This window comes from Cyprinodon variegatus, unplaced genomic scaffold, assembly GCF_000732505.1.
Source record: "Cyprinodon variegatus isolate N-32 unplaced genomic scaffold, C_variegatus-1.0 Scaffold493, whole genome shotgun sequence".
In the NCBI taxonomy this organism is placed as follows: Eukaryota; Metazoa; Chordata; class Actinopteri; order Cyprinodontiformes; family Cyprinodontidae; genus Cyprinodon; species Cyprinodon variegatus.
Genome location: NW_015150946.1, coordinates 175799 through 203044, shown reverse-complemented (window position 1 = coordinate 203044; position 27246 = coordinate 175799). Strand labels below are relative to the sequence as shown.

The window sequence follows — 27246 nt, the reverse complement described above, 5'->3', positions numbered from 1 at the left end:
TAGATAGATAGATAGATAGATAGATAGATAGATAGATAGATAGATGGACGGACGGACGGATGGACAGACAGACAGATAGATAGATAGAAAAAGAACAAACCTGTATATTCTCCCCATATTGAGATCAGAGGAGATTCACCTGAATTCTCATCGTCCACTGAGGAATTTCTGCAAAAGAGGGTACAATTAAATCCAGTTAAGTAACTGCAAATCATGGAATGATGAGTAAAAAAAAAAAAAAAAAGGTAAAATTTTTTTCTTTGACTGAACAAAAAAATCAAGTTTTCAGAGAGGTCGGGCTGCAGACCTACACTGTCAGCACCCAGAGCTGCACTGTGAGGTCTCCTGCTCTGTTGGAACCGGAAGTTTATTCGAAGTCTTTCCGAAGTAAAAGCTAGTGTCAATAACCTCCCCGTAGAGCTAGCTTCCTTTGAAAAACAAGTGTTTTTATGCCGGAAATGTATCTACACGTGCAATTTTACTCCCCACCAAACTCCAATAATAGATATGTGCTACATAGACATAAGTCTCTGTGTTTGGATCGCTGGATGGAAAAAGGACATTTGGTCTATAAGAAATGTTCTTAACGACAATGACGTTGGCTGTCATATGAGGTTTTTTGTTTACAGTATAATTTAACCTGCTCCTATGCTCAGTTTAACACTGTGTTAGGTTTATTCTTTATACATAATGTGCATTGTTACTTTGTTAGCCATATTAGACAGAGTAGAAGGCCTTCCTTCACATGGTGGATGTCACTGTGTGTACGGAGGCCATCTAATCAGGACAGCCTTCGTGTCTTTAAAAATACACAGGATATGGGCACATCTTGGAGCCGGACTGATAAAGGAGAGCTATGTGTAATCCTGGGGTAAAGAGGCAAGATGCATAAAGGCAAAGGCATGGATGGCGTGTCAGTTTCTGATACGGAGAGTTAAGCATCCACCTGATGCAACACATGGAGGTATAAGAAGGAGGAGATTACTTTGTTTGGGGCTCAATCTTTGCCGTACGCTGGCTGACGTTTTTTGAGCCCACAGCTGTGCCGACTCCAAGCAATTTCTCTGTCCTGTAACGACCTGTTCTGGAATAATCTCAGTTACTTTTTTACTCCTGTTTTAGTCCTTTTTTATATGGTTTTACTCAGTTTGAGTTAAGAGTAGTAAATAACTTGCTCCCAGGAAAAGAACCGAAAGGAAGTTCTGAGACGCAGCAGACTTCAGGGGGACCTAACTTCCATATTTAACAACTGTCATAAAATCTAATCTGGCAGCAAACACGTGTTCTGCACTATTCCCCATGGCTTTGGGGCACAACTTCTACAATAAACTTCCGGTCCTGACAGTGCAGGAGACTCCATTTTGCCGGTCTACAATGGAGGGTCCTGACAGTGCAGGAGACTCCATCTTGCCAGTCTACAATGAAGGCAGACTGTCTTGAGTTTTCAAGGTATACATTTTAAGAAGCTGATGTATTAATCATTAAGAAGCGGCTTTATTATTAAGCTGTTTATCTTACACAATGGCTGAAGCCTCTGCACTCTGCTTCATGGGAAGCTCCGCGCCTCCACTCAGCTTCCTCTTCCTTGCACTGTGAGAGCCCAGTAAGCTGGGGGTGCTCTCGCTGGCCTCTGACTCCGAGTCAGCCCCTTCATTGGATATAGTGAGGTCAATGGTTTCGTTGCAAGGCTGTGATGAGCTCTGCATTTTCCGTTCCTGAGAAATGTTCATGTTCCTGGCCTGCAGCTGCCAAGCACCGGATTCTCGTTCCTCTCTCAGTTTCTGTCTCAGCGTGTCAGATGCCCTTATGCTTGTTCTTTCCTGGCTGCTGGTGTTGATAGGGGTGGGTGAGTCTTTAGGTGGAGCAGGAGACTGAGAGGTGGCGTTTATAACAGGTCTGGTCCCGGGAGGCAGTGAGAGGGACGAGAGGATGCAGTCATCCATTGGTAAAAGACTCGGATCTGCAAAAAAAAAAAAACAAATAATAATGGCTGATTTAGATAGAAGAAATGGTTGTCAGTGTACGACCAAAGTTTGGTTGCATTTTGAGTGTTTTATCCTTAGAAAGATGAAATCATACCCTTTTCTTCAAAATGACCAAGGCTCCTGTGGTGATCAAGAACAGCCTTCATGTCCTCTGGTGGGAAAAATGATCGTAAACAGTCGTCAAGAAATGACGGAGCGTCTTTCAGCAAAGCTGCCAACTGAGAAGAGAGACTGGGTCAGTACATTCAGTAAGTTATTCATTATTCTTTTTATTCTATTTTTTAAACAGTTAGCTTTCATATTGGATATACATTGTTTTACAGCTTTCATGATGTAAAAAATGTGCAAAAACAATATCAGCAAGATTCATAATTAAAATATACACATTAAGGATTACAATTATAATCATGATCATTCAAAACAATGATAACAATTTAAAACAGTGCAAAACTTAATATAAAAATATTAGATATAAAAACAATAAAGGCTTAGTGAAATATTATAAAAAGACCAATTAATGTCATTATTGTAGTGAAATTATGTAATGTAGAATTAGCGGGTGGGAATTTATTTTCTATTTTGAGTTCTAGTTTTGGAATTTCAACCATCAGTTTTTACTAATGCCCTATTTAACGAATAATGCACCCAGGTTAGATTTCTCAAAACAATTACAAAGATAGCCGTTTCGTATTTTAAAAATAATTCCAGATGGCAAAATAATTTTAATAATTTAATTATTTTTCTTCCCTATCAATGCAAAACGTGACACTTGTCATGATTTAGGCGCCGATGCCTTGCTTGATTGCTCATTTCATTGACCTGTTTAGCTCTGCCCTTTTCCTCGTCACTCATCAGATCCACCTGTTCCGGGTTCCTATTTAAACTGCCTGTTTCCCAGCCATCAGTACCAGATTATTCTTGAGCCTTTGGTGTTGAGAGTTCTCTGCCATTACTATAGTGTTCTGATTGTCTGATACTTATCTGTTTCTGTATTTGGACCTTTGGGCCTGCCTGCCTCAATCTGATTAGTTTGCCTGCATGTCTTCGGACTCCTGTTGGATTCTTCTGTGGCCTGAACCTGGATCTGCCTCTTGACTTCGCCCTGTGGATTATCCTGTCTTCCTTCGTTACCTGGGATCTGATCTTCTGTCCGCTCTGCAGCCTTCTAGGCTTCTGCCTCTGTAACACTCTGGCAGCATTCGCTGCATCTGTTCAATCAAAAGGCTGCAGTCATCATTGTTCTCTGGGCACGGACTGAACTATCAAACCAGGTTAGTTATTTGCATGCTCATAATCAACCTCTGTCAGATTTTTGCAGTCATTAACCTGTGTTTTTTCTCCATAGACGTTCCTGCTTCTGACGCCCTAGTCGCTGCCACTGCAGAATCTCTCTCTTTGTTTGAATAAACGTCTTTTAAGGAATCCACTGTCTGTCTAGCCTGAATTCTGGGTCCTACCTTCTGAGTCATTACAACACTACTATTAAATCTTCTATAGGAAATTAATCCTAAAAAATATACATTCGATAAATATGTGTACGTATGTGCAATTTGGAGGCGTGTGTGAACGACTTCACATCTAAGACCCTCAGCAGGTTAGTGGACAGATTTGGACATGGTAAGGTAAGCTGAAGTCATGACATTCAAACCTTTATTCAATATTCTGATGAGCAACACGTCTCAGAGAGATGAAACCACATGACACAGATAATGAAACACCACTGCTAGCAGACGGCTTCTACCATGATGAGAACTTTAAGAAGGGTCACAAATATTTTGGGACGTCTCCGGCTAAAGCAAATGTTTCAAACAGCCTTTCTTCTAACAGACTTTTTACATTTTGGTGTTAGTTCAGCGTGAAAACGGCATTAGATAGGATTGGTTAAGGCAAACTCAGTGCTATTCCAATGAAATAAAATGATAAACACCTGATTAAACATTTAATACCCTAAATAAAATAATAAAGAACAACCAATGTTGGTTATTTCCTATGTTGTTTTAACTAACAGGCTTTGTGTTGGAGGTTTTCTCTATAGAATCTCTTCTAAATGGATGAATCATGAGGGAGAGTCTACTGGGACATTGGCTCCCAGTTCCTTCCATCACACCTGAGCCCTCAATACCAAGGATATGATCCAACTAAGCCCTTAGAGGAGCCTCATTTTGGAAGTAAGGAAACACAAACATGATGTAAAACGATTTGGTTCTTCAATATGTGGTAAGTTGAGCTAGGTGTCAGCATGTAACTGGTTAATAATGTCTTTCATGCTTGAGCTGAAACAACAAAGCACCTGGGTGAAGTCTGGAACGGGCATGAGCTCCTCCAGTCTCGATATAAACTCCCACACCAGCATCTCCAGGGCTGCATCATACTTTGGGCCGAAATACACAGGGAAAATCTCCTGCAACAGATAAGTGGGTCAAGTCAACAGAGGAATCCATTTTGGAAAAAGAGCTAACATGGTTACAGAGGGAGGTTTTTATCTTTATTTCGACAATAGCTCAGTTTTTTTTAGCTCCAATCACAACTAAAAGAATGGAAACTGTTGATGTCATTGAAATCAATTTCTTTAATAAGTAAAACTCCCAAAACGCCACCATCAGTGGTTCTGTAGCATTAGGTAAACACGCTGATAATGGAAATGAGTAGAAAAGAATGAGGAGGACAAGACATTTTTCTAATCATCCATAAATGCTGCACAGATCTTTGCCTAATTTAAACTGGATCTAACAGATAAGAATATTTACAGGTTATCTATTAAAACTGCAAATCAAATTGCATTAATTACAGCCCAATAGTGTCTTTTAAACACCTGATTTTTGGTGTTCCATGTGTGACTTTAGTCTTTGTCTCTGGGCCCATAAATGTGGTCCTAACAGTGCAGGACTCAATAAATCATCTGTGCATGAGTCTGAGGAATGCAGAGTGCATGTAAGATCCGTGGCCCTGCAGCAGGCTGCATGCTCTGTGCATTGGAGAGATTATTGGTATATATTCAAACGACGTCCGTATTCTGCCATTAAAGAAAAAAGTTACTATATCCATTCATCTGTTTGGTGTTCAGTTGGCTTTATTCTCACTTTAATGTTCCCTGCATATCAAATGGTTAAATCACCCCCCTTCCTCCAACAAGTAAACATAGTAGGAGGTCTTACTTGGAAAAAGTATTTCCTCTCAGAGGGATCCTCCAGTAACGAGTGAACCAGCTCAACAAAGTTCACCTCAGACTCCTCCACCTGGTTTATAGTTACCTATGAAAAACAGATCATATATTAAATGTTTGATGTAGTTTTAAAAAGCATATGTGACTCAACTAACAAGGAATACCGACATTTTCTTTTTCCAAGCCCTAGTTTACTCACATGGTGATCCTTGGCTGTGCTGACAGGAGCTTTTATCCTGTCCAGATGTGGCTGAATGGTCTGCATGTCCACTGGGTGATCTCCTCGACAGAGCTCCAGGACCAGCTAGTTACAAAACAGAGACAAAAACATACCATTTTTAAAAGGCTATCCATTGCAGAACATAAAAAATAAATACAGATGGAGCTTTACATATATAGTAGAAATTATTTAAGTCTGATTATATATTTTGTGAAAAGGAAAGCAAGATGAATGAAGTATCTATCATATTTCAACACTACTGACCCTGGCCCTGAGGCCAAGGATGAGCTGAGCCCTCTGACTGTAGCTCATCAGCTCTGGGACCAGCTCCGTCACCATGGTAACAAACTCTTCCAGCATCCCATAGTGATCCACCAGTCCCTGCTGCACAACTTGCCACACTGCAGCCGACAGGAGCTGCAAGGGCGGGGCCAGGAGCCGCAGATAACGGGCTGGGAGATCATTACCTGGAGAGAAAGACGAAAACGTAAACAAACACCTAGAAATTCTTCAATGACTTCTTTAGAGCTGCTTAAATATCAGAAAATATAAGTTGGATGTGCTTTTTGTCGTGAACTGGCTCCATGTAAACATACCCGATGGAATCCACCGATTTCGAACAACTTAAAAAAGATTCTTACACTTTGATGGTATTTGGTAGAAATCATTTGGCCTTTCTTAAAACCAGCGTTTGGTCACACATTTTATTCATATTTAGACCCAATTCAACAGATAAATAAAATCTTTGCAACCATCTGCCTTCAGTGTGATTAGTTTATAACTAACATTGCATCTATTAACATCATCCTGGTAAATATTGCACCGACAATCAGTAATAAATTATTAATTTCTTTGCTTCCTTTAAAATATGATTTGATCAATGTCATTAGTATCATGTGTGAATATTTAGTGCCTTGCAACTTTTCCATTAGCATAAGAAATGCAAGATCATAACCCTTGGAATAAGTCAGCGAAAAATTATTGCAATCCGATCAGTCCTTTGTTATTTAAACACTGGACATATGATTGATTTGACATATATGCTGCAGATGCAGTGTGAACCTTAGCAACCTAGTGAAATACAGTGGTGGGAGTATCATGCTATGGCTAAGCTGTTTTCACCAGGAACGGGGAGCTGAACAAAGAACAATCCTGGGAGAGTCTGTGGCCATCGACACACATAGCTATACGTTTATATACTAATATATATTTGGAGGGGTGGACTAGGGGTGTCAAACTGGTTTCAGAAAGGGCCGTGTGGCTGCAGGTTTTCTTTCCAACTAAGCAATCGCACACCAGACTCCATTCATCTCATCAAGTCATCATGTTCAGATCGGACTCAGTTGATGAGATGACTGGAGTCTGGTGTGCGATTGCTTGTTTGGAAAGAAAACCTGCAGCCACACGGCCCTTTCTGGAACCGGTTTGACAGCCCTGGGGCAAAGAGCTTGGAATCCTGAGGTTGTAAGTTCAAAACCAACTGCCACTCTGAACAAGACAATGGCAGCACACTGCTCCCCAAAGGGACAGGTTAAATGCAGAGGTAAATTTCTCCAATCTGAGATCAATAAAGTTCAATTATTATAATATAAAATCAAAGCATATTCATGTCAGAATAGGCATGAATTTAGTTTCCTAAATGTAATTAGGAAGCTGAGAATGATCAAAGTCAAACTTGAAACTGCAGCACAGGTTTATAAGACAGCAGGACAATGACCTTAAACAAACAACCAGAGCTGGAATGGAAAGGTATAGATCACCATGAGTTAGAATGGCCCAGTCAAAGTCCATGCAGAGGTGCTCTATGCAATGTGACTGAGAAGAAAAACATTTGCAACAGAGAGATAAAAATAATTTCTAACTCACTAAGGTAGCAAATGTATAGAAGAAAGTAATATTATATATATAAATACATGTTTTACTTTATCTAGGTCTGCCTATATAAGAAATGACTGATCACAACATGAAGAAAAGGAAAAAGTTCAAAGAGCTACAGATGCTTAGATGCAACCCCCTCCTCATGATCCTACAACCTCCACCTGAAAACAAATGATCCACCTAGGAGAGCATAGATAAAAACACACAATGCGTAAAATAATGATATGAAAGCTTGCAGCACAATAAAACCCATCAGATTGTTGTATTCAGGGCTTTATAAGGGTGCTGGGCTTTTGGCACAGGAGGAAAAAAATAAACCTAACACAGAATAATGCTAAGAAAGCATATGGCACAGAAATATCCAGGCAAACTGATTCCTGCCCTGAGGAGGGGTGGGAATAAAACAGCATTCACCTCCCCTCACCATCAATAAACATCCACAGATATAGCAGCGAATTGAACAAAAGCAAGCATGTAGTCCAGCAGTGGGGGCCCACGGACGCCAAAAACACGCACAAAAACAAAAGGCTGAATATTTGGATTATTATGATGAGGATGCACGCACCTCGGCTGTTTCCACTTTCTGCTCCGCGTTTTATTTCCATTTAGCAGATGACCGAAAGGGGGGGAAAAATGCACGGCCCTGGATCTCGCCCTCGGGTTGTGGTTGCTACAGAAAACGAGAAGTAGAGGGAAAAAAATACAAAAAAAAAAGGCTAGCCTTAAAAGGTTTTATAAATATATCCTATTTTTTTTGGTAAACGTGTCAACCATTTGCGGTCGACAACCCATGAAAAGGAGGTGAGGTTTGGCTGGATGCATGAAAAAAAACCTCGCGAATTTCGTCTTGGACTCGGATTAGGAGCAGAACAATGGTTCCTGGTCTCAGCCGCCTCAGTCCAGATCATGGCAAACCCTCTTTCCTGGTTGGTTGACGAAGACCTGATCGACCAAGCAATTCAGCTGCTATGACACAAGAGGGCGCCAGAGAGCTCTGTTTGTGATATTTGGTTATGTTGGGTTCCAGCACATAAAGGTGTAAAAGGCAGAAAAATTAGTTAATTCTTTAAAAGGAACAATAACCAAAACAATTCCTTTTGGGAAAGGGGAAGATAAATCAATTATTAAGAGTAAAGAAATGGAAAAATTGAAAATTATATAAGGTACAAAAATCAGTATTAAATAGAATCATTAATGAGAGAAACAGAAGGGAAGAAGTACAACAGGTCACACCTATTTAAATGACAATTTATATTTAATTGGGAGGAAAAAGTAATTTAACATAATGATGAACTGTAAAACTTATGAACACGAAAGAGAGAAATTAAGGATGGTTTGAAAGGACAGGCCAAGAATGGAGTCTTAAAGGAATATTGGGAAATGAAGGAAATATAAAGGATATTCACAGATTAAGGAAAGCATTATTTATTTATCTACAGAATATAACATTAAAAAATAGAATTTGATGTAAAGTGATGTTGCAACACACTCATGTACAGTAGGTGGCGGTATGCACCTTAAAGTTGCTTGCTATCCGCCATAATAGAAAAGAAGAAGAATTTTTTTTTTAACTAAATATTTATTAAACAATAAATTAACAAAAAAAAAAAACAAAAACAAAACAGTTAAAAAAAAAAATCAGGTCAACAATACATTATCACATTAGCAGCTTGTTATGTTTTAGCTCTCCCAAATCAGAAATGGTGCACAAAACACTATTAAAACCCCAAACTTTAAATCCTTCAAAACTTTCAATTAAGCTGAGGTCCTGCCTGCAGTTTGCAGGATGTGAAAGCAGTGGCTCGACTGTAATGCACACTGAGAAGAAGAAAAAGAAGAGCTCTTTGTTTGGATCATGCTTTTCTTAGTTTGTTCAACCAAAAAGAATAAAAATAAATGTAAACAGATAACACATGTATATTTACTTATACATATTTGTATATATTAGTGACAAAAACCTTTGTTGTTGACAAATGAGTACATTTTACAGTGTAGCAGAGTCATTTTAATATAGTTGAAAAGTGAATAGTGCAATTATTGTAAACCTGTATAACAGGGACGAAAAGCCAAATTGTTATTAACTGCTGACATATTCATTTTCAACTATCTATGCTTAACAAAAACATAATACATGTTTCTTTAAAAGAAATGTGTTACATAGATTGTTAACCCTTTATAGGGCACTCAGTGAAATACTTTGAAAATTAAACTTTCAAGCGAATATTGCTTTTGGAATCCAGGACAAGACCTTCAAAAAATATGGATATTTTGATCGCAAAAATCAATGCCAATGTAATAACAACAAACGCCAACTTGCCCAAATATATTAAGTAATTTTAGTTTATAAACCTAAATATAATTTTTAATTAAGCTTATTAACTTTTTTTTTAAACATTCAACTGTTTATTAGTATTTTTCACAGCTGTTTACATACATGATGTACATGAACACTTCACATTCAATATAACATCACATAAAATCTTTGCTTGGGAGCCATTTCTCTATTTCAACCTTGTCCCATCTGGTTTATCTAGTTCTTTATTTTTTGTGGCTGTCTTTTGTCTTCAGTGTTGTCTATTTCATCCACTCTTCTTCCGTTTGGGTTTGCTGAGGTCTCAAATGATGTCTTTTTTCCCTTAATGTAGATTTCTTCTATTATTCCACCTTTTTTTCTTGACTTGGTACCTTTTTTTCTACTTAATTTACAGTAGGTAATATATAATTCAAGGGCTAATCTAATTGGTGAAATGCCAAAATAAGATGTACAGCAGCATCTTAGCTAAATGGCTGGATATAGATCTTGTGCTTCTAGATCACACTGAGGGATGGGGGGGGGGGGGGGGGGGGGGGGACTCCAATTGTAAGGGGAATGTAAATGATCAAAAACATAAAGGGTTAATGACACTATATAGACATGTTCCTAACAAACAACAATAACATAAAAAACAAGCAACATATCAGGGTCTATGGATAAAATAACTTGGTTTTTTTTGTGTGTTGTTTGTTAGCGGATAACATATAGTGATGAGATATTAAATCTGACAAAAAATAAGAAAGTAAAAAAGACAGATAGTGGTGTCTGATATTTCTTCATCTATGTCTGTTGTGAACAGGTCGCATTTTTACTCCCATTCAGTGGGTATAGGTACCAACAGGGAGTTGCTACTTCTTTGTTTTTTTAATCCATTGTAATTTATGAAACAGTGAGACCATTGTCTCAGTATCACACTCTTCAACGTTTATTCATGCAGTACTGACTAACAATCCAAACAGGTGAAGCTTGGGAAGGTTTGGTGACCATCAAAGGCCGCAACACAAAGACCAGGACCGTTAGAGGGACAATGGAGAGGGCAAATGAACTGAACAAGTTCTTCAACAGGTTTGAAAAGCCTGTGACCAATCCAACGCGGCTGCAGGCATCCCCCCCTTTCCCCCAAAATTCACCTCCCCCCATCTCCATCGCCTCTTCCCCCCAGCAATCAGCTCCACCCCAAGCCTCCACCTGCACCCCCACCTTAGCAGTCACACCACCGCCATCCTAGTCTGCTCCTGAAGACCCTCCAACCTCAACACTTTCCCTGCCTGACATTACCACAGACCAGGTCAGAGGACAGCCCTGCAGTTTGCATACCAGCCATGAGTGGAGGGTGCCGTCCTCTAACTACTACACCGAGTCCACTCCCTCCTGGATAAGGTTTCTCTTCCTGGATTTCTCAAGTGCATTCAACACCATCCAGCCGTCCCTGCTGAATAGCATGGGAACATGGGACCCCTGTCTGCTGGCATTTAAATGTAAATCCCTTTATGGTTCCACAATGGGGAAATTCCATCTGCATTTGACCCATCCCCTTAGGGAGCAGTGGGGTGCCATTGTGTGGGGTTAAGGGTTTTGCTCAGGAACCCAGAGGCCAGGCTGTAGGGATCAAATGGGCACAAGCGCACTGCTCTAACCACCAGGCCGACACTCACAGATCTCCAGCTACCTCACAGACAGACAGAAAGACACCATCTCTGAACCTCTGGTCAGCAGCACTGGAGCCCCCCAGGGCCCAGTGCTGGCCCCTGTCCTCTTCACCTTATACACCTCGCACTTCTGTTACAACTCTGAGCTGTGTCACATACAGAAGTACCCAGATGACACAACCATTGTGGGGTGTATCAAGGACAACAGAGAGGATGAGTACAGGAGTCTGGTGGGGGGCTTTGCCATCTAGTGCTGCACCAACCACCTGGAGCTCAACATCTCCTGAGGAGCTGGTCATAGACTTTGAGAGGAATGGACCAAAGACTAAGCTGGTACTGGAGGGGGCTGAGGTGGAGGCTGTGGATTCATACAATAAACTGGAATGGTCAACACACACCAAGCACCTGCACAGGAAGACACAGAACAGGATCTACCTCCTGAGGAGGCTGAGGTTGTTCAACATCTGCAACAAGCTGTTGGAGATGTTCTAGCAGTCTGTGGTTGCCAGTGTCCTCTTCTGCACCGTGGTGTGCTGGGGGAGCAGGACATCCAAGGAGGACACCTCCAGTCTGGATAAACTGGTGAGGTGACTGATTGACAAGAAGCTGGACTCTCTGAGGACGGTGGAAGAGACCAGGACACTTAACAAACTGGTGGAAATTATGGACAATGCCAGCCACCCGTGGGGAAAGAAAGAGGTGATATGAAGAGGGACATGGGTCAGCACCCCCCTCCTTGGACACCTTGTGCAAAAAAATACCTATTGTCACTCCTGTGCAATATTCTTCTCTCTTACTGTGCAAGAACACATGCAAACTACTGTGCAGTCAGTGTAATTTTTTACTTATTTATAAGGTAACTACATCTCTGCAGTGCAAATGCAATAATCCAAGTTAACTACTGTGCAGTCTTTCCTTAGCTCTCTACTGTGCTGATATGTTTATATCTAAAGGAAACATATTCCAGGACATTACAATTTTTCTTATTCTCTTTTGTAATATATACACTCTTTTTATATTTTCTGTTGTATTTTTATCTTTAATGGCGTCTTGCTTTAACTTTTTGTACTCTATATAAGCTACTTGAAACAACATTTTCCTGAAGGACTAATCCCAAAGGATGAATCAAGTTGAGTATGTCTAATCTAATTCTAAAGTGTTTTAAATATCAGGAATATTAATATTTTAGAATGAGACACCCATATTTCTGCAGTAAAGGATTAGACATGTAAATTAGTTAAGATGCAGATACCCCCAAATTTTTAAATATAATACCTGTATAAATACAGTGCAATTTAACACACATTATGCTTAGGTGGTTTTGTATGTGGAGTTAATCTTATTTCTTTCTTAAACAATATAATGAGTTGCATCATAAAGGTAATGTGCTGTGTTGCTGCTAAATAAAGTGTAAAAGAAAAGCCTCCCAAAGCATGATGCACCCTCATTGTGTCACCATGGTGATGTTTGGATCAGTGTGTTCAATTAATTTTTCTTCTATCAGGGTGTCACCTGCCAGCCTCATTTAGCTCATAGCAAAATAATCACTTCATTCTTTGACAGTCTTTATTGAAATGCAGAATTGAAGGATTCATCTACCTAAGCTGTGCAGCTGGAAAAACACCAGTCTGTTTAGTGAGCTGAGCCACATGATTCGGATCCGACAGAAGAGTCGGAATTCCCACCACTGGTCCAAATTCCTCTACCTTTCTACAAAGCAAAGTGGCTTCAGGGTCACTGGAAATGCGCGGTCTGCGCATGTGCCAGGTCCGAGAATGAAGATGGAGACCGACATGAAAGGAGTAGACCCCGCATTGACTGTCGCAGCGCAGAAATTACAGGCGCCATCTTGGGGAGGTCGACCTGCTACCCTAACCTGCTGGTTTAAGCAGAACAGAACAAGGCTGCGACGGACTGCTCACACACACACACACACACACACACACACACACACACACACATTAAACACACACGTGTGTGTGTGTGTGTGTATATATATATATATACATATATATACACACGATCCTTCTTCTCCTTATACACTAGTCATCTTGATTGATAAATGTTCTCAGGTGTAGCAACACGGGTCGGGTCAGCCAATGGCAAATATCCTCTCTGTCATAGGAAGCTCACTCAAATCAGAAACAAACCCAGAGACCCTAACAGCTGGTGATTAAACGGATCTGAATAATGCTTTCATATGGTATGCAGGAAAACCCATATACTAAACATGAATAAACAATAGTTATTTAAGTTATTTATCCATTATGACATGATTGTTTAATCAAAGCATCACCATCATTTTTAAGAGTCAAAGTTATTCCAGATTCTTGACACTGAAAGAAATTTCAGAATTTCCTAGTATTAGAAAACAAGATGCACATTTTGAAATATTCGTTTCAGAAACAGCAGCAGATGAAACACGAATGCATGTAGATAGCAACAAAAATGCTAATAATACTGCAGGTCTTCCAGGAATCTTAAACGTATGAATAAAAGCTTTTTTAAATGTCACCAAACCACATAAGAAGTGAAGTATCTATTTGCTCTAGTCTTGTAACCAGACCTTTAAACCTCTGAGTGTCCAAATGAGATTCCTTGTAGATCAGGGGTCTCCAACTCCCTAGTGGGCTCCATTTGCATCTGTTGTGAACACACCTTAGAGCAAAAGCAGGAGTTACAGGACTCTGGTTCCTGGGGACCGAATTTAAATTGTAGAGACTGAGCTTTTTACCTAAGTCTATTTTTATGACCCATGGATAGTTCTTTTTAATATGGAGACTGTCTGAGGACATCAATTTCCCGCCCTGCCACAGATTTTGGATAGGAATAAATTGAATACAATTTAAAGTCCTTGTTTTTTAGTCTGTAATAGAGTATTCTTCTCTTTGGCTTTGACCAACTTTTCTTACCCTGCAAAAGAAAAGCATACCCATACCATGAAGTCACTGCCACTTTTTTGAGCACAGTGTGTTCACTTAAAGGCCATTAGTTATTTGCTAATCATTGGTACAAGGTTAAATGCAAGTGTGGAAAAAAAGACAGATAAAAAAATGCATGTAATATAAAAAAAAAAAACAACAAAAGTAAAATATTTCTAAAACTGTATCTGTGAAGAGCAAAAAGTAAACCAAATATAAGAAAGCAGTGAAGTTGGTGGTTATAACATCAGAAAAGTAGGAGAAAAAAAAATCAAGGAAAAACTTAAGTTATACATTTATTATACAATTAACCTTAAGACTGGCCTACATATATAAACGTTTTACACACTTTTATGGCACATAGAGAAGTTTTTACTAAATATTAAGAAATGGCAGCTTTAATTAACCTCAGTTTTGTCTGTTTTATAATATTTGTCAAGATGCGATTATCTAGTAAGTTCCGCAGTTTCAAATCCTAACACTAGAGGGAGACAAACACCCGTTTATTCTTCTGAGAAACCTTAAAGAAGGACCTGCAGGAAAAACATTTTTTATCACTACTGGTTGATTCATTTGCTATACATAATATTCTTTAGTTTATAATACTATTTCTAGGCACTTTTGATAGAGCAAGATTGGATTAGCAGAAGCAGGGTTTAGCCAAATATTTAAAATTTAGTTTATATATTCTTGTCTGTTTTTCTTTTCTTTTTTTTTTTATGAAATACAATTTCAGGTTTCTACCAGACAAATGTTCTCTTTTCCTTAGCAGTGTCCTCAAACTCATCAAGGTTTAGGATTTGTTACTGGAATGTCAACTCTATTTTGCATTCTCAAATTAAGGGGTTCTTTTATTTTCAGGCTAATCCTCATAATTATGGTAATACATTTTACATTTCATTAAAGTAGCAGCGCATTTCTCTCAAATTACAGCGGATTGCATTACATTACACTGTAGGCTTATATTGAAAAAAATAAATAACCCAGTAGTAGTTTGTGTTAACCCGGAGTTTATAAAACTGGATATGATTAAATTAGTTTTTAATGAACTGTTTAGAAGTGAGCTGCTACATGCTGTTACATGTGTCTACTTTGTGTCTGGTCTGAGCCCGATGGCATCCGACTCCAACTAAACAGTAATCAGGGTCCAATCTGCAAATGACAAACAAGTATGGGAAGGATTTTATCATCTCTGAAGTATTGCTAAAAGGCCGCTCAGTCCATTAGTGTGACTGAATTGCTTCTAATACCTCAGAGAGATGAATTACACTGAGAGACGACTGAGTAACCAAAATAATTACTTTGTGTGGTTCAGTAATAGCAATAAAACAAAGGTCACTGACATCCCCATCCTGGACGCCTCATGGACATTAGGTATTATTCACTGATGGAAGATAATTAAGTGAGATAACCCTTAAGGAGAGTGGCTGATTGTTGTGAAGGGACTTCCAGGGGTGTTTTGTATGTGCGTGAGCACATGAGCTTTGACTTGGCAGGAGATGCAGGACAGGTGGATGCTCAGCCAGCCAAAGACCCGTTACTCGCTCAGGGGGCAGCAAGTGTGTGTGCCTGTGCGAGCTGTAATTACTTTTCTATCCATGTGTGCATGTTTGTGTGGGGAGACGGGGTGATTAGAAATGGGTGGAGGGTGGAGGGCTTGTCAGAAGTTATCTTCCCATCTCATCTCATCATAGGCTGTCTGGCGGATTCCCTCGATGGCTCAACAGCCTGATGCTGCAGCGCTGCTGTCAATCGGGCCGTCAACGCCTGCAGAAATCGATGCCAATCTCCCTGGGTTTCTATTTTTAACTGAGGCTCAGCACCAGGCCTTTGATAAGGATGCTACATTCTTTAGGCAGCACTCTTTGCCATGGATGAACAGCCCCCACCACCACCACCACTTTTCCAACCTCTTTCTCCTGGCTCGCTGATGAGGCCTGATAAGAGCCAAACAAGATGGAGCTTAAAGCACAGAGCTGCCCCCATAACCTGACAGGGGCTTTCTTTGCTTAAGGAAAAGAGTATTTAGAGCAGCACAAGTCTAACAGGTGAAAAATGTACAAAAAGTCCTGCTTAATTTGTCCGGTTTTAGCTGTTATTTCAAACATTTGACGTGAATTCAATAAATGAAAAAAATGACAAAAGTAATTTGCTTTAAAACAAAAACAATACATGGTGGTAGCTCATACAATCCGCATAATTTAAATTAGGGAAGTCATAGAGGAAATCATGAACAATTCACAGCTTTTCCTTTAGTGATTCTCCACTGACATATTGAGTCCATGGAGATGTGACATCCAAGAGGAGATACAAGTAGCGGATTGGGAAGCTGCATATTTAAAGGCACAAAAGCAGTCAATAAATATGAGAATGCAAGGGCGGAGCTAGATGGGGGGCCAGGGGTGGCCATGACCACCCTTAGCCAATCATTGGCCACCCCCTACCGTTTTTTTTCCCCTAATACAGATGGTGGCAGCAGGGACACTCTCAAGTGGAATGTTCTAAATTATTTAACATTTACATTTTTCATATATTAACAGTTTCTTGACAAGAAAAACACTATGGTTAAATATGCACATCAATATACTAACATAAAAAGATACAGAATTTATGCTCTTTTCAGAACTAGATTTTGTCTTATGGATTTAAGAGAAAATTACGTCTTTGGAAGTCATCTAGGAGTCTACAATGAAATCAAAGATAAATAGCAATTTTAATAATAAGGAATCAAATTAATGTAGATATTAGTAGATTTAAATATTAATTTTATGCAGAACAATTATTGATAAAAGTATGTAAGTAGTGACAGTGATTAAGATGCTTGTCCTAGAACTCAAACTTTAATTTTGTCCACTATACCTTTAATTTAGACAGCATTTGTTATCAAAGGCTGTAGGAAAGTATAGTTAGTCTTTATTTAGAAAATATGGATGTTGTGATTGTTCATTTTCCTTTTGGAATAATGTAGATTGACCCTGAGGTTCTGGCACCTATCCGCTTTCGGCCACCCCTCAGTGTTCATTGGTTATTGGCCACCCTTATTAACAATTTCTGGCTACACCTCTGCAAGGATGAGGTGCATTCAATATAAGGGGTTGATGATAATTTACATTACTCCAATCAAACTGAATCGCTGGTCGGCTGTCCTCCCAGATAGCTGTGCTAAGTGTTTGGTTGGAAAAGGTACTTTTTTCACTATGTATGGGAGTGTCCAAAACTACAGCAGTACTGGAACTCAGTTATGCAAAGTTTCTTAAAGACTGTACGAGTGAAGGTATCTGCTGATGCAAAATGTGTGTTTTAGGTAAATATCCAAAGAACTGTGGTTTTATCTCCTGCAGGCCAGGAGATTTACATCACTGTACTGGAGAAAGATGGATATACCCTCAAACCATATATGGCATCACGTATGGCTCTGAAGCGACTTATATATATATTGTCAGAGGAAAGGGAATACATTTTGAAGAGGCATGGTCATCATTGGCCACATTTCTGAAAGACTATGAAGAAAATTGGAAGAATGATACAGATTGCTGAGTAATTCATGTGTTTTGTTCCTCGTTTGTGCTTTGATTTGTTACTTTTGGGGATTAAGTTGTCTAATGTAAATCTTATGTTGAACGTATGACTGCCACTTGTCTTGTGTTCCAAAAAATTAAATAAACATAATATTTTTATATATATATATATATATATATATATATATATATATATATATATAAGAAGACTTATGAAGGCCATCAGTCATCCAAAGAAAAGAAAACAAACTTTTTTTGTTTTACTTGTAAAATATAATAATTTTCCTTCCATTTTAGTGGAAATATCAGTCGGTTTAGCACACATGTTCAAATAAATAATACTAAGGCTAGTGGTTCTGACAAAATGGGTAGTGTTGCAGTGAAGACCACACCAACCGAGATAAAGGAGTACCGAGACAGAGATGTTTAAACGTCTAATTGGAATGATAGATTAATTGGAATGATAGATTTAGTATAATATTGTCAAAGTTATTCTCAGTTGAACAAAAAGCAAACTTTCATTGGCTTCAAACATATTTTGTCTGTGTATCCATATTGATCTAGATTCAGTAAGAAGATATAAAACATAAGGAAAGAGAAAACATCTGCAGAAATCATTCAACTATTCATCCCCCTGGAGCAGAAGCATTCATTTGTGTATAGTGTTGTCTTCGTATTGAATCTGGAGTGAATAATACCTGTGGAAGCTGCAGACAGTATTAACTCAGTTGTTGAGCTTTCAGCTCAACTTTTTAACAGCCTCCCCCTTGATATTTAGCTCCTTTCCTCATTGTCTGCGTTTTAATCTCACCTGAAAAATCTTCTCACAGGCTTTTCTGAGATTTGGCTTTCATCTTAATTGTTTGTGTTCTTAGTTGCTTCCCACTCAACATTTCATGCAGCCTATTTTATTGATTTCAGGGATTAGCAGGCGGAAAAGGTTTTCTATGTGTTTGTTGTACATATCAAAGTTAAGCACTCTTCTTTTCTTGTAGTTATCTCATTAATCTCTGTCTGTACTTTGGACAGTGTTTGTCATTTAAATGCCCTACAAGAAAATAATGATTTACCAAGACAGTATATCTGTTTTAGGACTGGTGATCATAATGGAGCCAAATGCAGGGAAGAGGCAGGAGAAAAAAAAGCAGGGAGCAAAACAATGACTAATAAAAGGCCAAAGACCAAAACAAGTAGGTGTTTTAGACAATTGAAAGGGTAGCCAACATGCAGATCTGACAGGGAGCAGGAGAAACAACGGAAAATGAGTGGGGGATTGCCAGACGGAAAACAGGAAGATACAGTTCAGAATGAGAAGCAGACACTGAGTGAAAAACATAAGAGGCAATGCTAGAGCAACATAGACAGAAAAGAGGGAAGATGAGGTGCTTTCCTCGCTGCTGCTTTCCATTATCCTCAGAAACTACATTTTAATGGTATTCCGTGCCTGTGAACACGTTGAAGCATCTTCTCTTACAGTGCATGTGACTGTCTAATAATAAATATAACTCTGTTAAACAGTCAGAGTTAGAAAGTTTTATTGGTGTTGATGCAAGTTAGCAGCCATCTTGAATGCAGAAGCTGGTTGGGGTTGATGGTTACACTGTAAGCAGCACCAGTCAATTATTTCACACCCTGGTATTGGTCACGCTTTGCAGACTCACTGATGTTATTTTTCAGTATTATGAAAATAGAAGTCAGATGCTTCTGACAGGTATGACCAGGGTGATATAATGGACATCTACCTGGTCACTTTAACTCATTTTAAATGCCTCTTATCCATCATTCCTGGGCCAAAGCTCTTCCAATAATGGCAATCCTCATTGCAGGCCTCAAAGTCTAAAAAATCATTAAAATGAATCCAAAATTCACATTTGGCGTTTCAATCCATCAAAAGTGCAAATGCAACAGATGTATGTTTCTACGTTGATCTTACTTGTGAACACTCACTTATCTCTACAGGGTTTGTAGGAGGAGAAACTTCTCAGTCATTGTAGAGGATTACTGCATCTTATTTACTGCAGACTTTTTCAAGAAACAAATTGTAGGGTTCTGTGTGAAGAGCAGGCATTGTGTTTAAAAAAAACAAATGTGTGATGCTACGGTAGACTGAAGGACCTCTATTGTGAAACTGCATCTTGATTTGGCAAGATCCAGGAATTTAAAGGAAGTTTTGAAGCTGGAAAAGCAACTGGCTCAATATATATTAATAGAAAAAGCTTCTGTGCAGGGAGAAAGCTTTTTCTCCATCTCAACTTATTTTGACAATTGCAATCCAGTTTTATGTTAGTTATTTATATTAGCCTGATCATCCAGACTCAATTACCTTAGGCAAGATAATTACATGCTGTGTATACAGCATATGTCAGTCTAGCTGGCCAGACTATGTATGTATGTCTAAATATTGGGAACAGGTGCACCCCAGTGGTGCATAAAGTTTAAAGGTGTAGTGGAGGATTTTCTTTTTCCGGGTGGATCATCAAAATAAGGCCGTCCTACGTGCTCGTCCCCCATTTCGCTTACCGTTGGTGAGACTGACATAGTGGAAAAAATGTAAATCTTTTTGAAAATAAAATTGTATGAACTATGCAAACAGCAACTTTAAAAGAGACTGTACACAAGGAGAAATGGGCTTGTGCATGCTCTCATACGCGTTTAATAGGCGTTCCCTCCTGGGAGCGGACAGTGTTGTGCATGTGCATTTTCTTGCATCCTGTAATTGTGTTTGGTTAAAGTTCCTAAATATTCTTGGGTAAAATCATTTACCTTGAACAGGAACCATGCTTTTAAATCTCTTATCTATCTCCAATCAGAATCGTATCTTGTTTCTAGTTTTAAAGATTTTCTTTCCTAGAACGAGTCTGGAGCCTGAATACCTTAAAACTATACTTTAAGTATAGTGTTTCCAAAGGACCTTGACAGCATTTAATGATCTTCAGCTTAAAATAGTTTTTCTTTCTATTGAGCATTTTACACCAAGTTGAAAATGACAAAAAATGAATTGAATAAACCTGGATTTGATTTTATATACAGAGGAGGAATTATACTTTAGCTTCATCTCTGATTTGTTAAACACTGATGTTTTCAATACTTTTAAGTCTGATTTTTCAGATATAATTTACTTTTTCTAAACTGGAATTTCTTTGAAGAAGGAGCTTAGCAATGAGAAGGAAAAATCCCCACTGCTGAACTGTTTTTAATCTTTCAAAAACAGTCTTACTGGGCTAGAGCTGTGTAATGAGATCCCCCGGTGGGGTTTTATTCAGCAGATAAACAACCACATAGTACATAACTGGTATAAAGTGATTTGACATGTTTTTACATGATGTTTCAGACATGGTAGACAATGGAAGCATTGTAGGTTGAAGGGGCCACTGATTTAACCTTAACGCCAAGTGTTGATAAAGATCAACGTGCTTTCCTGTTGCATCTTCAAGCGAATTTCTAAGATATTCTACAAAGACATTTTCAGGCTCTGTTTGTCATCTCTAATTGTATTTCCTTGAGTAAATCTCGTTACGTTGCTTTTCCTGCCTGTGTACTTTTTGGCTCGAAATTTGCTGGCATATCTGGATTTCAACATTTTCCTTCTAATTGGATGTTTTTGTAAAGGCAGGATTAATCAGCTGCAGGGTTTTTAATGTTGTTTGGGCAGCTGAGAGGTAATACAGCCAAGCCATTAACATATCATTAAAGAGTCCTAAACACTGTAATTGCAGCCAGAGCGCTGACTCTACACTCTCATTAAGTGGACTCAAACAGTGGTCGTCTCGTTGAGATGGGCTCCTGTGAGATGTTGGGGGGTGGGGGGATCTGTGGAAAGCAGCACGCCGTTGTCACAATGAGATCTCCAGAGGTCACGCTGTGAGAAGATCATTTCCAAAATGTCATGTAGACCTTTAAAAGGCACACAACTTTGGTAAATTAGAGAGTGAAAAACAAGAACTCCAGCTGATTCTGCCCTTCTTTTTTTCCTCTTTGAATCTTACTTCTCCAGTGGACATGCGAGGCTCCAATAAATTAATCTATGGACTGATAATCAACATGTCAACCAGCTTTGAGAGAGTTTACTGAAAGTCAATACAGTGTTAACCACACATTGACGACGTTACCCCAGCTTTGGAAGAAATAGAGACTCATTGCAATCAGATTTTTTAGACATTCATTTTATAATGCTGATGTTTACAGATGAGAGTAATTTGATTGGATAAAAGTCACTTGACTTGATCTAGACTTCTTTGTCTTGAGACAACTGAAGGTCAACATTGTTGCAGCTGATTTTTTGCAGGTGAAATCTTTGCTGGAAAATTTCAAGTAAAAGAAAGTTAATTGCAGTAGACAACAACTTAGTGTCATGAACTCAATATCTATCAAAGGTATTTCTCATGCAGAATATAAGTATTTGATCAGCTATCAACTCTAAAGAACTCTGGCTCTCACAGACCTGTAAATTCATCTTCAAGAAGCACCACTGTCCTGCAACTGATTATCTGTCATTGCACCTGTATAAAAGACACTTGTCTAAACACCTATTCAGACTTCAAACTTTGCGAAATGGCGCAAGTATCAGGAGCCAATCCATGTATCATGTTTTTTCAGCCAAGTTTACATTTGATCACTGCTGCACTTTAAGAAAAATGAAATGTCATGAGAGCTGTGCAAAACAAATTTTCGTTTTGTATACAAAATAACAAAGTTTGTCTAAGTCATCAGGAGATCTTAGCCTACAACCTCGTGCTCTCAGATCACTAGATGGGTCATGGCTGGGTCTCTCAGCATGAAAATGAGCCAAAGCATACAGCCATGGCAACTAAAGAACGATGCATCTTAGGGTCCTGGAGTGGCCTAACCAAACTCTATAGCCCCGTTCACACTATCCTTTTGAAACCGTGCTAAGAACGGTCCGTGAACGGAAAAGGAGATAAGTGATGAGTGTAAATCGAATGCAACCAAACTTAATTGTGCCAGACACAACCGAATCGTGCTAAATCTAGTACTATTTCGACAGTAGGGCTTGGCACGGTTCAGTTATAGCTGGGTTCTCTGATAACAAGCAGCGCATGAGGAGACTGCGTCATCTCCTATTTACAGTCAGCTGACTCATTTAGTGGGTTTTCTGTTGTGTCCGGCTTTGCAATTCCCAGATCTCTTCACCTGTTCACAACACAAACCTCTTCTAGCCTATTGATAATAAATGGCATTAAAAGGGGGTGGCACTTCCTGGGACGATGCTGAGACCAAGCCTCTCATTGAATTCAGGGTTGAGGATGCTATCCAGGCGCATAAGTTCCTGGATGTTATGGGCGCTGCCTATTTTGCTTGTGTAATTCCCGCCTCGAAAGATGTAGTTTCGTTGGACCGCCGATAGGAGGCGAGAAACCGGGCTAGTGTGATGTGTAAATGGTTCTAAGAACCAAGCTCTGTCCGAACTTGGTACAAATTGGTTTCAAAGGGGTAGTGTAAAAGGGGTGTATGTCTCTAAAGCAGTTCCTTGCAGTCCCAAAATCAAAATATGGAGAACTGGTCCAAAATCTCTGCTGCAGTGTTTAAAAACCTGATCAAAAACTAAAGGAAATAACTAACCTACACTGAAAAAGTGATCTAGAAATATGCCAAAGTCTCCTAAATCAAGTGTATTTAGCCTTAATTTGAGTAGGTAAATAAGATGATTTGCCAATAGAATGAGTATTTTTACTCTTAAATAAGATAATTACGGTACATAATATGCACTTAAAATAAGACAATGCAATTTTTTTGTTTTTCTTATTTTAAATGTAAATTTTCTTGTTCCACTGGCAAAGTGTCTCTCTTACATCCTCAATTCAAGAAATAAAAACAAACACTTATTTTTAAGAAAAAAGGACTTAGATATAAATGTTTTGCAGTGTATTGTAAATAAAGATTCCTGTAACAAGCACTAAAATTTGTCTCTCTATATTGTGTTGTATAATTACCCCATTCATTAAACGAAAGTCAAAGATTAATTATAGAATGTAATTTGTTTTAATTTCTGTCTCTCACAGTTGAAGTGGTCTTTGATAAATTGTAGGCGTCTACATTCTTTGTTAGTGGGGAAAATCCTGCAAAATATACAGTGAATCAAATACTGTCCCCACTGAAAGTATAAATGAGGGCAACTTTACAGATATGACCTGAAAAGGTTTTTTGGTCAAAGGTTTAACAAGGTAAACCATGATTATAAAGTAAAATTCATCTGAGCAGAGGACCTTTTTCTTTCATTTGTTTGCTGTGTCATCTTATACAGTATGGATGGTGGCAAACGGTTCCTCTAATGGCATTCTTTCCATCTACCTACAACAGAATCATTTTATTGTAGGTTGTATTTTTTTTCTTTAGGAAAAAGAAAACTAGAGGTTTTCTGACAATTTATCTCAGTTCAAGGTGTAGGAACTATGCTGGACACTGTATAATACAGACGTCATGCTTGCTGCATCCTATAACCCCAGACAGATGACTCACAGGAGCCGAGCTGAAATGTGGGGTTAACTCTAAAGCCTAGGATGACTGGCTGAGCCCTCATGAAATTCTTTCACTTTGTTCTCTCAGAGATTTTGGACAGCAAAGCTCGTCTGCACACACCAGCTGCTTGTTGTCTTAGGGAATCACCTCACACATCTTCGTAAAATAATGATGAAATCGGAAGAAATCCAGAGGCTGCCCACGGTGAACCTCACACTTTTTTTTTTTTTGTCTTCACTTCTCACAGATTTCCAGTGACATGCCACTTCTCTATAAACATTGGCACTGTTCCTCGTTCCAATTAGAGGAAGGAAAAGAGGTTTGATGGCACGCAAGCAGTAATGAGATAATGCCTGAAATTTTCGGAGAGCGCACAAAAGGGAATGTGTAATTAAAAGACAAAGTCTGTCAAATATTGACACAGATGTGTCCTATGAAAAAGAACTGATGTGAAGGATGAGTCTACATAATCAGGCAGGTTTTCAAAACATCATTTTTCTACAAGAATACTCCTCAGGTCTAGAGAGAGGAACAAAACTAATTATATAAAAATCTTTTATAAAAACCACTGTTGATTGGTTTGAAAAACTCATTCAATATGTTCCTTTTTGGGATCAGCTGATTTATCAGAGACAGCCTGTAAGGAGACCTGGGGCTTTTTGGTCACATTCCACAAGTGTTTCATAAACAGTAGTATTAATTCTATATCTATGACATACAATAACTTGTATAAAATAGTATGAATTTGTAAATTTAAGATAATTTATGTAATCAAATGTAACATTTGTGTTGAAATCAGTAAAAGTTGCGAAAATGTGTGTCAAAAAGATTGATTCAGAAAATAATGAGAACAAATAAAAAAAAAGATGTTACACCCCATACCAGTTGGTGGCAGTAATGAGCCTGAAAGTATGGGGGAATTATTGTTGGAATATTATTCGTAAATATGTGCGGAGAGTTGTGTGTCAGCATCTCATTTGTTTGTGCAGTGGGATTTGCAAATGTGTGAGATTTGTGTGTCTGTGCGAGAATCTGCACATGTGTAAAATAGCTTGTGTGTAATCCGATTTGCAAATTTGTAAAAAAAATCCTCAAATCTGTATTCAGGTCTACAAATGTGTGCTAAGATTTGCGCATCTTAGTAAACATTTGCAAACAACTCTCGGCAGACATTTGCAAATATTATTGCAACAATAATGCCCCAATATAAAAGTTGTTCGTCTGCTTTTATAAGAGGAGCGCAATAACAGAACCATTGACTGAACATTATGTTGTAGATGCCTTGAGAGCAACATTTCAGCAAAGATATAACTAACGATGGATGGTTATATTTTTTCCTCCTCTGCTTTAAAGGCAGCTGGCAAACATACAGGTGCATAAACGCCACCAACTGGTAAGGGGTGTAACAGCCTCCTCTGGGTTGTGTATTGCTACTAATGTATTTATTATTTGTATTTTTAGTATGACTTTGTATTTATAACTTCTAAACTTGCATTCTCAGATGTCACATGTATGAGTTGACAAGCAGCACATTAAAACCTCACCTCAAAAAATTGAGACGCACATACGTTTTTCACAGTTTTTATCCCCCACATATCAAGCTACATTTATCATTTTTTGCAGGCTTTAGAGACCAGAAATTCAGATCCATTTTATTCTTTTAAAGCTCCACTAAAGAAAAACCTTTGCTGTCAGACTGGAAGAACAACAGATGGAGGCTCCGTTTTTACATAAAGAAAAACAGCAAGCTCTACAGCCCCTTTTAGTTGTATCTCACATTTTGTTGGAAATTATTTCAGAGCTGAAAAGCGTAGCCTCTGATTTGACAGTTTATTTAGGGGGTGAGTCTGTTAGGATAACCAATAAACCAAAAAAAAAAAATAGCTTATAAAATCTGAGTATTGACTTTCTTGGCTAATATACTTTGTAAATAAGCTTATTAGGGGCTTATCCTTTTCACTGATCGACTGAAACATATCAAGCAGCATCCAAAGTTTGAATCTGAATTAGGGGAACTGCTGCTACAGCAGATCCATAAATATTGTCCTCCAAAGTTATGCGCTCTTCTACAGATGTCTCTTCTTCCTTTGAACAATAGCACCTGTAATAACTGTCCTTTCATATCTTGACTGATGTCTGTCAGCCCTTTATTGATGCATTACTTTGTGGTGCAGTGTGACAAGAGTTATCAAGATTGTATCATATGAAGATTGAATATAGTGACATGCTCAGATTCCAATACAATTGTCAAGAATCTCATTACACATCATCCTTTTGTCATGTCTTCATAGTATTGCCCTTTATGAAAGAAAATAACTATTTTGGAGGGCTGTAGTTCAGTTGGAAAAGGAGTCATCCTGAAAACGATTGTGGGCTTGATGCTTCCTCCTGCTACATGTAATTTAAGTGTTATGCCCTTGGGTAAAGCAATCAAATACAAGTTGTACTGATTTTTGTGATCAGATTCTGATGGATATAAATGTAACCTAGTCATAAAGTGCTTCAAGTTGTCAATATAAACCTAAGCTTAGAGAATGTGCAGTGGAAGGCAGCCAGCAACAGCATTAAGTGGTAATCTGGTCAGATGGTTCTTAAACTAAATATTTAATCCATGTTGTACATTACCGTAGCAGAAAACCAACTCTGCGCCTCACCCTGAACTGACAGTGCCCCCCATTACCACCATAGTGAGATACGTCTGCACGGCAGGGAAGCCGGTCAGAATTAAGGTTACATGGATGAGGCTAAATGTGCAGCGATCCCAGAGGAAAACCTGTTAGAAGCTGCGAAAGCTTGAGGGTTGGGTGAGGGTCACCTTCCAGCAGAACAGAGGCCCAGAGGATTGGTTTAGATCAGAGCAAACCCAGATGTTATGATGCTTCAATCAAAATTCAAACTCCACCCCTATGTATAGAGCTGCTTTAACCAATTATAGCTTGAGCCATTTTGCAAAGAAAAAAGGGCAAATATTTCAGTCTAAATGTGGTAGCCTGGTATACCAAAAGTAGACTTGCTGCTGTAATAGCAAATGCATGTTACTATTTTTAAAAGGGTTATGTGTAGAAACAAAGTGTGTAATATGTAATTGGTCTTGATCCAAATAAAATCTGGACAAAGCAGC

The 27246-nt window shown here is 38.7% G+C and overlaps 1 protein-coding gene across 3 annotated transcripts in view; it reads right to left on the bottom strand.

Annotated features, from left to right (window-relative positions):
• Positions 1-8136, bottom strand: part of LOC107094608 — a 17244-nt gene extending 9108 nt beyond the window's left edge. For 2 of the 3 annotated variants that reach the window (XM_015390336.1, XM_015390337.1), the window contains exons 1-8: positions 7812-8136; positions 5633-5835; positions 5348-5452; positions 5141-5236; positions 4276-4386; positions 2080-2203; positions 1519-1960; positions 101-168 (exon numbers count right to left, since the gene is read on the bottom strand). In XM_015390336.1, coding sequence (XP_015245822.1) covers positions 101-168; positions 1519-1960; positions 2080-2203; positions 4276-4386; positions 5141-5236; positions 5348-5452; positions 5633-5835; positions 7812-7851 — 1189 coding nt within the window. In that variant the 5' untranslated portion in view covers positions 7852-8136. Of the gene's footprint in view, positions 1-100; positions 169-1518; positions 1961-2079; positions 2204-4275; positions 4387-5140; positions 5237-5347; positions 5453-5632; positions 5836-7670; positions 7699-7811 lie in introns of those variants that run through there. The other variant, XM_015390338.1, reaches the window with a different exon arrangement.
• Positions 8137-27246: the final 19110 nt, after the last annotated feature.